The sequence below is a fragment of the Melanostigma gelatinosum genome, assembly GCF_949748355.1.
Source record: "Melanostigma gelatinosum genome assembly, chromosome: 1".
NCBI lineage: Eukaryota > Metazoa > Chordata > Actinopteri > Perciformes > Zoarcidae > Melanostigma > Melanostigma gelatinosum.
This window is the reverse complement of record NC_136634.1, coordinates 4,506,271-4,522,718: the sequence shown is the minus strand read 5'-3', so window position 1 is coordinate 4,522,718 and position 16,448 is coordinate 4,506,271. Positions and strand designations below refer to the sequence as shown.

General features: G+C 46.0%; 1 protein-coding gene across 1 annotated transcript in view; it reads left to right on the top strand.

Moving 5' to 3' along the window:
- The window catches only part of pik3c2a (phosphatidylinositol-4-phosphate 3-kinase, catalytic subunit type 2 alpha), a 35,954-nt gene that overhangs the window by 10,192 nt on the left and 9,314 nt on the right, over positions 1 to 16,448 (top strand). The window contains exons 3-19 of the mRNA XM_079265893.1: positions 3,163 to 3,254; positions 3,808 to 3,968; positions 6,356 to 6,476; positions 7,693 to 7,804; positions 8,054 to 8,133; positions 8,500 to 8,563; positions 9,206 to 9,352; positions 9,435 to 9,468; positions 9,731 to 9,971; positions 12,021 to 12,143; positions 12,342 to 12,509; positions 12,809 to 12,926; positions 13,409 to 13,551; positions 15,092 to 15,283; positions 15,456 to 15,549; positions 15,648 to 15,742; positions 16,180 to 16,360. Of these exons, the coding sequence (XP_079122019.1) occupies positions 3,163 to 3,254; positions 3,808 to 3,968; positions 6,356 to 6,476; positions 7,693 to 7,804; positions 8,054 to 8,133; positions 8,500 to 8,563; positions 9,206 to 9,352; positions 9,435 to 9,468; positions 9,731 to 9,971; positions 12,021 to 12,143; positions 12,342 to 12,509; positions 12,809 to 12,926; positions 13,409 to 13,551; positions 15,092 to 15,283; positions 15,456 to 15,549; positions 15,648 to 15,742; positions 16,180 to 16,360 (2,166 nt within the window). The remainder of the gene's footprint in view (positions 1 to 3,162; positions 3,255 to 3,807; positions 3,969 to 6,355; positions 6,477 to 7,692; positions 7,805 to 8,053; positions 8,134 to 8,499; positions 8,564 to 9,205; positions 9,353 to 9,434; positions 9,469 to 9,730; positions 9,972 to 12,020; positions 12,144 to 12,341; positions 12,510 to 12,808; positions 12,927 to 13,408; positions 13,552 to 15,091; positions 15,284 to 15,455; positions 15,550 to 15,647; positions 15,743 to 16,179; positions 16,361 to 16,448) is intronic.

The window sequence follows — 16,448 nt, the reverse complement described above, 5'->3', positions numbered from 1 at the left end:
TCTTCAGTAAGTGCTGGATCAGCACAACGGCACCACTCAGCGTTTTCCCTCACAAAGTCATGTCGTACAGTGAATCTGTGGGGTAGTTTTCATCCGGCGGGCACAGCGCGGTGAGAAGGTATCTCATGTCTGGATGTGTGTGGTGTAACTCGATGCCGGGTTTGGAATTACCACCAGCCATCAGTCACGGCTGTGCCTGTTTCAGCCTTTCAGCTCTGCTACTGTAGTCTAGCTCAAAGTTAGTCACGCTAACTGTGTTGTAACTCGTGTCTGTTTATGTCAAGCCTTTGAGAGATGGGGGGGTAGAAGCTAGTTTTATGTGAAGATTGTGCCAAATCATCTCGAAGATTGATGAACAATAATAGTTTTTCATTGTTTGCTTATTGTAAATTAGTTCCACTACTAAAAGTTTCTGTTCCGTGTCCTTGAAGTCCAACATGTGTTGAATACATTTCGTTCCGCTTGAAACATTATCGTTTACATGATTGGTGTACATGAAAAAGCTTGCATGCTTCCTTTCCGCTGGGTTGTGATGATGATTGTGTGCGCATGTGCGTACACATGCACCCTTGTTTGCATGCACCAGAACAAGCAAAACAGGAACCCACTCATAACATGGCACATATCATCCTCCGTGGTACCAGTAGTTAAAAACACCTCGTCTGAAGGCTGAAGTATTTCTACCTTTCCCTGCTGCTCTGAAGCACACTGACACCTTAGATCCTGTCTCTAGCTTTAGTAGAAGCAGGAGTCACATGTTTCATAATTGATTACGTCTCACTCAGGAGCACAAGGTGTCCAACTAAATGTAGGACAGAAACGCCTCTTTTCCAGACTTGACGCCGTCAGGATGGTTATGTCAGAGCTCTCAGCTGGTTTGGAAAGTCTGATCATAGCTCGCAAAAATCCATCAGTGGAATCCATCATGATAATGTTGGAAGACGGCGGAAAACCAGCTGGAACTACCGGTCACATACCACAGTTCACTCTGCATGACCGGCCGCCATCACGGTCATATTCTTCCTTTATGCTGTGCGGCGTGTTCTCTGTATTACAGTCGGCGCCGTGACTCATCTCATTTAAAAGCGGAGAAAGGATGAAGGGAATTAGTCTGTGTGGGAATAACATGAAGCCGTTCCCAGGACTTCGGACACGAGGAGCTCTCCGTCCCCGTCCGACTAAATTGATGGAGTGAAACAAAGACGGGCTGTCCCACCGGCGGCCCTGCTGAGTGTGTTTGTGTGTGCGTTGCAGCGTGACCATCGGCGAACACGGCCTCGTTGGATTATCTGCCCGTGTTTGTTTTCGCTGAAGCGATCCTCACTCCAAACATAAACACTCGGAACGTCTCTTCTTCCTCTCTTATCCCCCTCACTGTCTCTCCCCCGCTGTCCCTCCCCGTCTGTCGCCTCACTCTGTTTATCGATTTCCCTGTTTTGTTTTCGTTGGTCATCAACTCCAGAGCGATGTGCGCAAATAGTCTTATTGACCCACTAACAGCATTGTCTGCAAACATATGGAAGGTGTGAGACCGAATGTTTTGTGCAGGCAGGATGCCAGTCTCCTCTGTGCCTCTTGCTGGGAGATGCAGGTGCTTTGGTGGTTCCAGGCTTGGCCTCCTTTGCAGGCTCCACATGCTGGCTTTGAGATTTCTATCTGCTGGTGTTATGTCAGGTCAGCACTTTGAGCAAAGCTCCTGGGGCTGTACGGTTATGGTCTGTATGATATCTCGGATTAATCTGCTGGATGTTGGGATTTTGGTATTTTGAGTTGGCGCGCTTTTTCTATTTTAATTGTAAGATGTATTTTGGGGGCATTTTGCCTTTTAGTTGACAGGAAAGGGTTCAACGAACGAAAACGAATGTTTTTTTTTAGAAATGTCAGACATTCTTTGGTTCTAGCGTCTCCAAAGTGAGGAGTTGCTGCTCTTCCTTCTTTTATGTAATTGTCAATCGAGTAGTTTTTGGATTGTTGGTCAGACAAATTGAAAAGTCCGGGGCATTTAATACACTGAATAGTTAATGAATTTGTCAGAATAATCAAAACTGAATGTTAGTTTAAGCTGCAGCCCTAATTTTGTGGCTGCAACATAAATCCATATGATCTTTTCTCACTGTTTTTAAAGCTACACTTTCAGGAAAGGGCTTGGTAGTTTAATAATTCACAACATTAAATCAATAAGTCTGAACTGACTGAGGTGTGAGTCCAGAACAGATTAATGTGAGGGCAGGAAAAGATCCACCAACTGTACTGGGTCCTTTATGCGTCTGATGATCTCCAGTGAGAACGTTTAACACCCTCAAAATGTTTTGCAAGAGCAATTTCTCATTTCACTGCACATGGAAAAAAAGCTGTACCTTCCCCCCCCCCCCAAGCTAATAAAAAAAATAAACTCTCGCTTCAGAATCTCCCAGAGGTCTTTTAAGAGGAGGAATAAACTATTATTATTATTACTTTCCAAACATTCCCTTTACCCTCGCTGCCTTTTTCTTCCCTGAGTGATGTCAGAGGCACAGATTTGCGAGCCGTGACAGAGCACTTTTGCCCACAGCCTGGTGCAGGAAGGGGCGGGGCCTTTCGCTCCTCATTTCCTGTGCCACAGGAAGCGCATTCCTCAGCCGCTGACAGTAAGACGGCACGAACAAAAAGAGTGTAACTGCAAGTTCCAGGAACCTCTGATAAATCCTAAGGGGGGGGGGGGTGTGGGTGTGTGTGTGTGAGTGTGTGAGAGAGAGAGAGATCAGCTCAATTCTTGTTGAAATATTTATGAGTAGAAAATAGATTTGATAACAATGTTTTCGGTGTGTATGGCAGCACTTTTTCTGGAGTGTATATGTGTTGTTTGTGCCAGAGAGACTGTCTGAATCAGAATTTACACTTGAGAAGCTGAACCTTAATTAAAGCTTGTTCACAGTTTAAGAGCTGAAGGCGTAACAGGGCTGGAGACCTCTGTGTGTTTCTTTGTGTCCAGCCTTTGCACTAACGGACATGTTTATTGGCTCTGTAGGATTGATAGCTCTGAGATGTTTTTAATAACACTGCCCCTTGTTGTCCTGTCAGCCCGGTTAAACTGATGGAATGAGTTCATATGTGTGTTGCACTATAAACTGAGTGACGCATGTTACTCACATGTATTCTTCTTTGTGCACGTGTCTCCTGTAGGACAAGGGAAAAGGTTTGGTGAAGAACGCCGCCCTGGAAGAACAGGACGCTCAAAGCCTCGAGGTTATCGCCTTCTGTGAAGACGTAGCAGCGTAAGGTCCTTCCTGTTGGCGGCAGAATAAAGCACATAAAGCAGGCTGCAGTTCTATACCTCAATGTCTGTCCAAAGTATCATAGCTCATCTAAAAATTTCGTTTTTTCTTCTTGTTTGTATGCTTACGCATATTCCTGCACATATACGGTACACATAATTGCATGTTTTCGTTTCCTGAGCCGGCACAGAGCCTCTCTCTCTCTCTCTGCAGCAGTTAGTTTGGGTGGAGTGATGATGAAGCTGCGCTCAGGGAATCCACTTACATTGAGATAACGGAGTCAACGCTCCACATAGTCCACGACGAGTAACTTAACCGCTCATGAGAGGGTAAATGAAGAAAAATGTCAAAACAGGCAGCTATTTCCACTAGAAATGGTACATTTCAGTTGATTTTACGTGCAAATGCCATTTTTTTCCCAGAAATCTTGCCCTCTCCCCTCCATCATCTTATAATGCATCCAATATTCTCATTCAAGCAATCTGATGAGGCCGGCTGGCTACGGCTGCAAAAATAAATGTTGACAATTCTGGTTGTTCTTTCCATCTACTAGTCTGCGCTCCAAATTCCCTCATGGCGACATGTCCACCAACCCCGGCTTCGTCCTGAGCCCCGTCATTACCGAGAGAGACGGCGGAGGGGACAGCAGCCGCTCTGTCAAGGTGTCCATTGAAATCTCAGAATCTCAGCAGCCGGTAACCTTCACCTGTGACGGTAAGTGTCTCTCACGTGAAGCGTCTGTGAACCAGCTCAACAGAGTAACAGAAGAGCGTCACGCTGCCCTCGTCCTCTGTACTTTAGAGGTGTTGGACTTTTTTTTCTTCTTTCTAGAATAGACACGCAGTTAATGGCAAGAACGGCCCAGTGTTAAGGAATGTATGAACTCAATATACAGACCATCACAGTGAAGTCGGCCAAAAAAGGAAACCTTGTGCCCACTTAGCCTTTCAGAGTGAGCGGCTCAGATTGCAGATATGAGAACTCTGAATGAGGAAATGACAGCCGCAGCTGCCAACCTCTTTACCCCCCCCCCCCCCCCTCGTTTCGTCTTTTCTCTTTTTCTGTCGTGGGAAGTAAACCACGTTCCTTTTCCGCACAAATGAAGGTTTGTCCCCTCACCATGAAGTAACCATGTTGGGACTTTTTTTTTTTTAGCGCCCCCCTCAGATCTTTGGTTTCCTTCCGTGGGTATTTGGGGAGCTGCCGTTGGCTAACCTCTTGTTATACTCGCACAAAACTACAAGCGCCGTGACTGACGTGTCTTTTGGTGACCGAAGCCGAGCGCACTGGAGGCTGTCTGCCGGTCCACTGGGCCTTGTTCAGCATGTTATCCCAACTGTGTGACCAAGTTCACCAGTGGCTGTGTGGCTCCCTAAGGACCAGCACTAAGTGTGTGTGTTGATATAAGTTTATTGTTTGTATATATATCTATATCTTGTGTTTTGAATGATAGCCAACCTATATATGTACGCAGAGACGAGCTCTAAGCCCTCTGTGTTTGTGTAACGAACTGACCCCTTCATCACTCTGCATTGCTCGGTTCAACAGCAGCAACCTATAGGAAGTACATTTACTACTTTCTTCGTCCTAAATGTACTCTCCTAGCTTCCTGCGTTACCTCGCCTTCCTGCCCCGGGGTCACTTCCTAGATGCGTTTCCTTCTTTCCTGGTACGAGGCCTCGTTCGTTGACTTCTTATGTTGTCGGCAGCGTGTTGACCCACATTGTTGGTGTTTGCATTCCTCCGGTTGGACATTGCTGGAATTTTGCTCTCCGGAAACAAAAGGCCTCAGTTCTGCTCAAAGCTTGGATAGAAAGATGGGGAGCGATAGAGGACAGGAAAGCTCTTCTCCTGCCCTCTTTCTGTTACATCTCTCCATTTCACTTTTGCTGTCCCACACTTCCTAGCTCCTGTGCCTCTCCTCCTTTCCCTCGCGTTACAATATTCTCCTCCACCCTTGTTTACTTGCAGCATCTCCTGAAGTCTCTTGAACGTGTCATCACCTCAGAGACTCAAGACATTTGTCACTCCCCTCTGTCTTTTCTTTCTTGCTTTCTTTCCCTCACACTTCTGTTTTTATTTCTGACTTTTTTCTGCTCTGGAAATGGCTAAATTGTGCAAAGAGATTAGGATGAAACATCTGTCTTTACTGCCAAGTGGCATGAACTTGAACTTCCCCGTCTGCATTTGTTTTAGCTCAGTGTAGCGACTTATTTAACATTACCACTTCACTTCACTGGGAATCCCCTCACCACCTCAGAGCGCTCACAAAACCAGGCGTAGCCCGTCTTGATTGCTTTGTTACAAAACACACATGTATAAGGCTGGCGAGCACCGCCGCGGCCACACAGGGCCGTGAAGCTAAAGCTACTGGTCTCAGCGGCAAAGAGAGACGCGTCATTCCTCTGAGGGGTGGAGATCTGTTCTTTAGCTGGTCTCCCTCCCTCCCTGTGTGTCTATATGATCGTCTGTTTAGTAACCGGAGTGTAAAGTGTCTGCATCCGTCTGCCCGTGTTTGTGTATCGGCAAGGTTAAGAATGTGCTAAAACCCTCTTTCAAAGTAGCTAAACGGCAGGATAATCTCTCTCCACCCAGTCCTCCCTCAGCCAGACACATCAGATATCCGCACATACACAAACAACTAGAGCTAGGTTTGATACCTGAGCTGGTCAGAACACGGCAGGAAGGTTTGAAATTCTGATAAATGTGAGGTCTAAAGATTGTATGATGTCGTTGTAATGACATAATTGGCACTTGACCTCTGATCCCTCTAATTAAAGTGTGTGGGATATGTTGTTTGGGATGCTCCAAATTCCTCCGTTCGTCTACCTTCAACCACCACAAAGCCACGTCTTGTTGATGCTCCTTGTATTGTGCTCCCACTTGTTTTTAGTTTCTTCTAATTGAGGTATAATCTTGTCTTTTTAAAAGCATTTGACCTCATGTATTCTCTTTTTTTTTTTTTGCTCCCTTCCATCATTCCCTTTCCTTCAATCTCATTTCTCTCTTTTCACCAACCGCTGACCCCTCCCTTCTCTCTGGTTCCCTTTCCCCTCTGTCTTCTTCACCGTCCATCTCTCCGTCCTCTCCGCCTCCCTCAGTGAGCTCTCCGGTGGAGTTGTTGATCAGTCAGACTCTCTGCTGGGTCCACGATGACCTGGACCAGGTGGACTTCTCCAGCTACCTGCTCAAAGTCTGTGGCCAGGAGGAGGTGCTGCAGAAGTGAGTATACGCAGACAGAAACGTTGAAAAAGAAAACGTGCATCATCCCCCGAAGCGTTAACGCTTTAGAAATCGGTTGAAAAAAACTGACTTGGCAGTTTTGTTGATTATGCACAGGGTTATGAATTATGTTAAGCCCTCAGCTCTTATCTTTCTACCCCGCTCATCTTGACTTCCACTCAAAGAGACCCCAAGCTGCCCTCTGCCCTAAATGTTCACAATAACATAATTAATCTGCGGCGACTATCGCTGCTGAACAGATGAACGTCTTGTATGATGAGTGAAGATGTACTGTAACCAGAATGCCCACAAATCATTGTTACCGTATCTTTGTATTCACCTTGGAGACAGTCAGAGGTTCATGTTGCTCGTTTGTTTAACTGCTACTTTGAGGAAGAATGTCGTCCCCTGCACGTACACTGAGGGCCGATGTATGAAGTGTAAATCGGGATTGTTACGGATATTTTGATGCATTCAACAATGACATCATCGCTTCCCCTGTGATCATAGTGAAGATGGCCTAAAGCTGTGCATCAACTGCCAAACCCCAAATGTAGGTCATGTAGTGAGGGTCCCCGGCCGCACCAGTGGTAACTTGTTCAAACAGCTGCTCTCCGACTGTGATCGCAGCTTTCTGATTGACTGCATTTAAAGCCAACTTTGCACAGGATTGACGACACAAAATAAACCTGAGCAATCTTGGGCCGACGGTTCATCTCCAAAGAATGACATTCCTCACATTATATTCAAAATGTTTGGCTGAATGGAGATATTCTTGGCAGGAAGAGTCTTTGACTGATCGGGGTTTGGTAGGTAAGCCCCAAAGCTCATTCAGGACACATGTTATGATTACATCTGCATTATGCCATAAAGAGAACATTTGATTCTGGTTGGTTGGTGGGTGTGCGTTATATATATATATATATATATATATATATATATATATATATATATATATATAAAGCCAAGTGGCTCTTAACAAGTAACTTCAACAAAATTGAATAAATAAATAAAATTGAAACAATGTAAATGGTGTGTTCCCCCCAAAATATAGACGAAATGGATATATTACATTTATGGGAACGTTTCTGTTGTATAAGAGGGATAATCTACTCTGACTTCAGTTCTAGACAACCATTTCAATAACTGCTCATTGTTATCCTCGACATACGGTGTGGTTTTGTTAACCCTGCGTCTCTGTTGCGCTGTGCCACAGTAAACACAGCTTAGGCAGCCATGAGTACGTCCAGAACTGCAGGAAGTGGGAGAATGAGATCACGTTACAGCTGCTCTCTCACGCCACCATGAGAAGAGACTTGGCCCGCAGCGTAAGTCCCTTCATCCACCTCACATAATGAGCTTCTTGTAAACTTTATAGAAGGATTTTTGCTGAGCTGTGACATCATACATTTCACGTTGTGCCGCTAAGATTCATTTGCAACTTTCGTCCCACTGCTGGAGAGCTACAACATCGTGATCCTCTTTGATTAAAACGATGATTTATCGCTGAGACGTCGGCTCCTGCTTACCCGTCCTCTCGTGCGCTCGGTTGGTAAATCTGGACTTCTTTTGTTCAGGCGGAAGACGACAACTCTCTGGTAGATTTAGAGAAGCACCTGGGCCAAGTGGAGAGGCCGTTCAAGGAGAACGTCACCAGGTATGAGGGTCCTCCGCCTGTTGGGAAAATGTTAAATGTCTCGCTTTAGTTTAGTTTGCTGAATTGTTGCAGGATTAATCAATACCGAGACTTCTGGAAGTTGTCTTTGTAGTTACACTATAATCCATTGTGTATTCTCTCTGTGTGCTGCCTTTAAATTCCATAAACAGTTTTTTTGTAATTTCTATTATATATATTGTCTATGTACTAAAACGTTTAAGAAGACCTAAGGGCTATCTTGAGTTATTTTCAATTAACTTCAGTAAACTTTCTACATTCTGTCCTGATCTGATTCGCCCTAACAATGAGTCTAAGTTCTGTCGTTTCTCATCCCTCACTTCTCTCTCTCTGTGTGTCGTCTTGCAGACAAGGCCTGGCTGATTATTTAGAAGGCTATCACAATCAAGTCAACATCTGCCTTCAGAATGAGGTACATGTCGTCCCTGTGAAGGTCTTCAAAGTCAAATATCTCCAGGTCTTAAATCTGGAAAACAAGAAATACTCCATTGTATGACTGCTGCCGTTGTGCTGTGAACTCTTTGCCTGCCCCTCAGTGGGTGTTTGTATACAGTTCAGCTAACGACAGCATTAACTTACATATGTAGACCAGTTAGTTATGTATCTGCACCGGACTGTGTAGACAGGTCCTGATTTTTATAGTGGGATTGTGTGTCGCTGCCCTGTATATTGAGACTCATTTGGCATCTACTATCAAATACTTCTGGCTTTCAGCCAGTGTGCGTTTCTGTGGAGTAATACACACGGAACTAACGCTCCGCCCCTCAACCCGATAATGGCAACAAGATATATTTGAGCGTGCGCAGTAATTGATGTACTTGTAGCATGCAAACGTGTGTTGTTGTGAGCCTTGTTTGTTCAAAGGTGCACGCACAGTAGGCTGGCTCCGGTTTGAACTGGCGTTTGGTGAATTGTTGGCGGTTGTCCTCTCACAGAAACCCTGACGTGTGGTTCTTGTGCTAAACAATGGGGTTTCACTGTTTTAAAGACGGGCACTTGATGCACTTACAACACACGTGCTGTACCAACCTGCTCTCTGCGTCTCTGTGTTCAGAGTACCCAGTACAAGACCGTGGACCGGGTGGTGCAGACTTTGAAGAACCTATGCTGTGGTCTGGATGAGGTGGAGACCCGAGCCATTACAGAGGCTGTCAAAAGGCTGCGACACCTCGTCAATTTACCCAGGACACGCTCCCCCAAGGTGGGCATGCCTCACACGTTCACACATGGCATTGTTTGGATGTGGGGATGTCGCTCTAAGACCAACATGTTTTGCTTTGTAGATGGGGTCCACATCGTCCGGTCAATCATCAAATGGTAAGTTCTGTACACAGTCACACTCGGCTTTCTCTCGTTCCACTAAGCTTTGTTAGTTGCCCATCATGGACAGACTTATTCGGATGATACTTTGATCTATCAGACACGTCTATAATCGTCTTAAGTTATTGAAAGCTTATTAAAGCCTATGTGGTTTATTCCGATACCAGGATACATCTTCTAATAACTGTGTTTGCAGTTCTCAACAACTACCATGCTATCTCTATGACCTCACCCTGATCCCTCACCCGACTCTCAACAGGTCACACCAGTCCTCTGGAGGAGGGCATGGCCGTACTGACGCAGGCCGTCTACGACCTGGCCAAGCTCTACCTGCGCTCCTTCTGCCCCCCCTCCGCCTCCTTCAGCTCTCCTCCGTTGCCCCATGCTGCGGACGGGGAAGGCGCAGAGGGCAGGAGCAGCAAAGAGGCTTCTGGCACCACAGACCACCTCCAGTTCACTCTGTTCGCATTGCACGGCATCCCGGCCAACTGGGTCAGCAGGTAAAGAGTCTGAGGACGAACTTGCTTCAGTCTTTATGTTTTAGGGGCACGAGAACACCCTGAAGTGACCGAGATGAGACTCTGTAGCTGACGATGCTACTTGCACAACGATGTATCGTTGTATGGTGACGTCCGAGTACATGAAGCATGCAGTGGGATGTATTTTGCTGCAGAACGTTTGATTTTCACACAAATCTTTCCAAGTCTTATGTGAAATTCTATGCGTTAGTCGTTGAAGTACTCTTGCCTGTGCTGCGGGGTAATTAGAGCCTTTATTCATGCATTTGACCTCGCACAATCACCCACTTCTTCCGTATTATTAGAGCCACCCACATTTCATTTAATTGCGCTTCTGCAAGATGGGGTTGAAGATGAGGGCAGAGGAAGGCAGTGCAGAAGTCTAATTACCTTGTTTGCTGAGTGCGTAGAATTAGTGCAACAGCAGCTTCAATTTACAGGCAACATGATGGTCAAAAAGCGTGGTTGTGTCTCTGGATTAAGGTTTTATGATAACGGTTTATTGTTAAGCAGCAAGGACCAATGAGAGTGTTCTTTGTGACTACATTACAGCGCCGTCATAGCACACAGCCTTGTTGTCTTCCACTAAACAAACGGCTCCGGTGTTGCTCCCCACGTCTTTCTTTCCATGCCAGTGTCCAGTTTCACCCCGACTTTATCTCCTGCAAAGTGTCTGGCCCGCTGAGAGGGCTGAGACACATTTTCCATTCCCCAGCTCTGTCGCGCATCAGTGACCAGGATCAGTACATTTTTGACAAGTCTCTTCCTTCCATGGTCATTTTCTGGTCGGCCAGCGAGGCCTTCATAGAGAGAGGAACTGCTTAATAACAGGCCTATTTGCTCCAGCACGGCCTCTTCCAGCAGCTATTTTAAGCCAGCGCCAAACATTGCTGCAGTGACAGTCATTCCAAAGCCACCTCCAGGAATATTTAGCCCTTCAGAACCCCCAAGGCCAGAGGGACACGGCGAGTACAGTAGTCTCCAGCCCAGACGAGTGGCTCGGCATATCTGTCGTGTTGTGGCGTTACTGTAAAGCTCCCTTCTTGGCGTTGTCGTGGCTCGCGTGTCATCCATCTGGAGCCTCGCTGCGTGCCACGGCTTTGCCAGCATATTGAGGCACCGTGGCCAGTGGTGGGGCTGCCAACACAGATGGCACCGAGCGGTGGATCCAGCCTGTAGTAGTGGAAGTGAATGGTTTGTGTTTTCACTCTCGTATGTATCTCTAATAAAAAAAAGCTGAGGTTATTTTTGGATGTGTGGTTGAGCAACGACACTAAATGCCGCTGGATGTTTCCGATTTGTTTCATTGCATCACATATGGAAGTATAAAACCCCAAATGTGCATGCGACATTCTCCTTAACTGTAATTATTTGTGTTTGTTTTAGTTTTTTTAAATCATGAAAGCATAAAGAGTTAATAATGATAATAAACAGCTGTTTTACTGTATATTCTTAACGCCTCTGCACTGCCATGGCCCACCCAGTGTTCACTCCTGTGGCCTGATTACACCTCTTCTCAGGTCTGTGTGGGTTGATGCATCGAAACACAAGTGCAATTAATGTCATTAATAATGGCTCATTGATATGGCTTTCTGGGACTTGTCAGTAGAACTGGGGCATCGTTATTGTAATTAGTTCCACCCTGGGCTTTTTCTGATCAGTCCAAATGAGTAAAAAAAGCTTTATTAGCACACAGAGTTATGTGGTCTCGTGTGATCCTCGGCATGGCTCCTCCCGACTTGGGGCAGTGGTGGAGAAGAAGACTTGTGACAGGACGTCTGCTGGCTCAAACTCTGGACTGGCTGTAGAAATCTATGTGTGGAAATTGTCAAAGCAAAATTGTCCACCCTCAGTGGTGTTTTTAGGTACTACTATCAGTGTTATCAGTGGTAGATGGTTCAAGTCCCAAACTGATGGGTTCTAATGTTTTTTTGTCAAATCTATGTAAATATCTGACAGAACCTCTGGTCAGCCACATAGTGCTGTCTTAAAGGCACAGTAGCAAAACTGATTGTGTTGTTTTTGTTGCAGTTATGAGAAGTACTTCCTGGTGTGTTCCCTCACCCACAACGGCAAGAACCTGTTTAAACCGGTCCAGTCCAAGAGGGTGGGCACATACAAAAGCTTCTTCTACCACATCAAATGGGATGAACTGTGAGTGATTGCCTTGGCCCCTTTCCGCCCTCTCCTTTCCTTTATTCTCATTTCCTTTCCTCTCCTCTTTGACATTTCCCTAATAACAGCAACAAGCAGTTTGCACTGTCCTTTCCTCTTCTATCGTTTCCTTTCCTTTATATTCCTCTCCACTTCCTCTCCTCTCCATGTTGCTCACACTGTCCCCGTCTCTCCCAGGATCAACTTTCCGATAGCAGTAGCTGTTCTCCCGCTGGAGTCCATACTGAGCCTGACTCTGTTCGGGGTGCTGAACCAGAATGCCAGCGGCTCCCCGGACTCCAACAAACAGAGGAAAGCTCCAGAGCTGCTGGGCAAAGTCTCTCTGCCGCTCTTTGACTTCAGACGGTGAGGAGACAGGAACAACCGCTTGTGGCTGGTCATGGTTTTTTTGCATCGAATTTGACTGGATGTCCCACAAAATGAAACGTCACTCAGTTGTGAAAGATGTATTTGACAGAAGCAGTACCTGTGCGCATTGTCAGCAGGATTAAAGTACGTGTTTTATACATTCTCGTCATTTGATGGACCTCCAGCGATACAAAGTGATTGAAAGATCCTCAAAGTTAACATCCTTGCCTCAGTATTAGGAATGTTGTTTATTCAATTGTTTCCCATTGTTGTTTATTGCTGACTGTGCTTTGCAGGGTGCTTGCCAAGGGCAGCAGGTTGTTGTGTCTGTGGACATCGGCCCAGGGAGCTGCTGCCGCCGCTGGCTCCACAGCCGGCCGCAAGAGGGTGACCACAGAGAGAATAGTGTTGCAGGTATGTGATGGTGGAGGAGCACCTGTCACAGTCGCAGCATCAGTGTTTATCTGGGTTTTAGTAATAGAGTAGTCATGATCCATTAATAGCAGCAATTGTACTAGAATTCATTGTCAGAGTAGTGTTGTTAGACTTTGTGGTAGAACTTATAGTGATCTTACAATTGTAGTAGTAGACAGATAGTAGTAGTAGTAGTATTTGTGTAGTCGTTTGCCTTTCTATCTCTTCCTGCCTTTTATTGTGACAGCCATGGCAGCTACAGTACTACGACTGCACTACCTTCATTTACGTGATCTCTAGAAATGATGCTCTGTGACTGCTACATTTGTCAGTAGTACTAAAACATCAGAAGTGTACTGTACATCTAATACTTATCGTGGTAGTAGAGGTAGCAGTACTGGTCTGTTCTTAAATGAGTCTTCTTGAATTAAAGTTCTTTCAGAGGAATACACTAACAGCGTTCGGGTGTTTGTTGCCGTCAGGTGGACTTCCCCAACTCAGCGCTGGATGTTTTGTACGTGGGACCAAAGGAAGAACCCAGCCAGGAGCTCAACACGCTGGAGGAACTGGACCCTGATCTGCGACGCAAACTGGAGAAAATCTGCAGCCGTGCTTCCAATTTCGGGTGAGAGAATCTCCCCCGGGTTATTATAACCATCACGGAGGAATTACAATCTGAGAGCAGAACATTTCTGACGATGAACGTTTCAGCGTTTTCTGCTGGTTTCCATCACTTCAGAGTTTGTACGGGAAATTTGATTTGCAGGAGTGATTTAGAATAAAAGCTCATTCCACCAGAGAGGTGGTCTTAATGTTGATGTGCAAAACAGACGTGCTTCTTGTACACACACAAGAGGCTTACAGCAGCTGCAGGATAGTGGAGTTACTTCTCAGTTTATTTATTAAAACGTCTAACTGCAAGAGGCAAAAACAACTAAATATGATATTCACATTTTCTTTGCAACTTACCACCACGTGCATGCAGGACAAAGTGTGAATGCTGTCTAATAAAACCAGCGTCTTTTAGTTCATATATGGAATACATTCTGCCACCTCAGGTGGATCAAAACCAACGGTTGTAGTTTATTTATTTGATGTAGTTTACTCTGAGTTAGAATTGTAGTCCATTGACTGCTGTTGTAGACTCTGAGTACTCTGAGTACTCTGAGTTCCTGGTTCCTGGAGTTTCCTGGTTGTATTCATCCCGCTCAGCAGACAGCTCTTTGGCCATCTCTCAGACCACCTGAAATCCACTGGACTTACTAGATTCATGAAGAGATCTCAAAAGATGCCACTGACTTTGCCAGCCACAGCTCCCCATAAACGCCTGCGTGTTTGCTGCTGCAGTGTGTCGGTTCTCTTCCAGCTGCTCCAGGCGCAGCTAAACGCTCTCTTATGCCCGCCTGCCAGCCAAATCTCCTCCACTCTGCCAACATCCATGAGACTCGGCCGGCTCTTCAGCACAGAGCGCTCTCTCACTGGGCTCTCACCGCCTGCTGTCTGTCCGGCCCATTCATCTCTCCAGCCTTTGGGACTGCAGTTCGCTGCTCTGTTGTGTGTCGTTTCAGTGTGTGTGGGATATTCCATCAGTCCGCGAGGGAGAAATGTTTGTTTTTCTTACTCCAGGGAGGTCAGGGTCCAGGTACAGACGAGATCACAGAGGCAAAATGCTATCTGACGGAGATGTTGAACGTCAAAAAGTGACTTGGTGGTTTCCGTCGTACTGAAGGACAGAACACAAAGCCAAGAGATTACAAACGTGTTCAGTGTTTGTTTCCTTGCGTGGCTTTAGTCACGTGACTCTCGGGTCTAATGTTGTGTATGTATTGCTCTCTAACCCTCTGCAGATGTTCTTGTGTTATTCTATTTGTGTTCTTTCTCTGTTGTCTGTTTTAAACATTATTGTTCACCCTGCCAGGTAAACTCCTCATGTGGAGTCATTTGATAATCTCTGTCTGTTTGTTTTGCAGTGTTGAAACCTGAGAAGCCGTTTTTAAACACTGAAAGACAACATATGACACATTTGAGTTGGTTAGATAAGATAACATAACTCAAAAAAAGATGAATAACTCAGAATAAAAAACAAACTCATTTGTGGGTGCAGTTTTTTTCACATCTTTATTTGGTATTTTGTAAACACCATGTCATCCATCTTCCGTCTCCAGGCTGAAGAGGGCCGACCACCAGCTCCTATGGGACCATCGGCTCCACTGTCGGAAGGACCACCCCAGCAGCCTCCCGAAGGTGCTGGCCAGCGTGCCCAGCTGGGACTGGGCCAGCATGGCTCACATCCACTCCCTGCTGCACCACTGGCCCCCTCTGCCCCCCGTCACTGCGCTGGAGCTGCTCGAATCAAAGTATGCACTGTGCTGAAGACGTAAAGTTACGACAAGAAACTAGCTACACAACAGTGTCATGTTAATACTGATGCTTCTCGATGACCGACGTAAATAAAGTACGGTGAGTAAATTTTTTTTATGATTTATATTTGCTCTTTTTTTGTCTGCTTCCTGTTGTGTGTGTGTGTAGGTTTGCAGATACAGATGTAAGGAATGTGGCTGTTAGCTGGATTGAGAAGAGCAGTGACGATGAGCTGACTGACTACCTGCCACAGCTAGTTCAGGTACAGCGAAAATAATCCACGCGCAAATACTACATGCACATTTAAAATACTCTGACACTCACTCTCACGTGTCGCTCTTCCCTTCGGTCTCTGAACAGGCGTTAAAGTTTGAGTGTCACCTTAAGAACGGCCTCGTCATGCTCCTGCTGTCCAGAGCGCAGGGCAACATCAACATTGCCCACTACCTCTACTGGTGAGTCCGCAGCAGCACTGAAGATGCAACTAGTCGTCCGAACTGCTTTCAAACTAACTTTGGGAAATGTTGCAAAACAAAAAAGAGTCTGATTGGAGCTGAAGTGAACAAACAGGAAATCAAGGGGGGAGATGTCCTCTCGTGTTTTGGTTGCGCAATGGTTGACACGCTTCCTTTGTGCTGTAAATCAAGCCTTCGTTTTCCCGCGTGATCGTACCTGGTGACCGACAGAATAGCATCGTGAAAGCGAGGATTATAGGGAACCAAGCTAAACACCAACGGTGTCCTTATTCTACAGCCTTTACATCTTGCATTGTGCAACATTTACCTCACAATGATAGGTTGAAGCAAACAATGTGTCTACTGCCACTTCAACGCTACTGTCCAGGATGATGGTGTCCCTTACATTTCGGCTGTTGTGTGTATGATGGCTGCAGGCTGCTGAAGGACGCTGTGCAGGATCCTGCCTCGGGACGACGCTACGAGCGGGTGCTGGGTGCCCTGCTGTGTCTGTGTGGAGTCAAGCTGAGGGCCGAGCTGGAGAAGCAGACTCACCTGGTCACCCTGCTGGGAGCCGTGGCCGAGAGGGTTCGGCAGGCCGGGTCGTCTACGCGACAGGTTAGTGTGTGTGTGTGTGTGTGTGAGTGTGTGTGATCTGACTGTATTATTCTACGGTATACAATTAAGTTAAAGGCAATTTGATGTT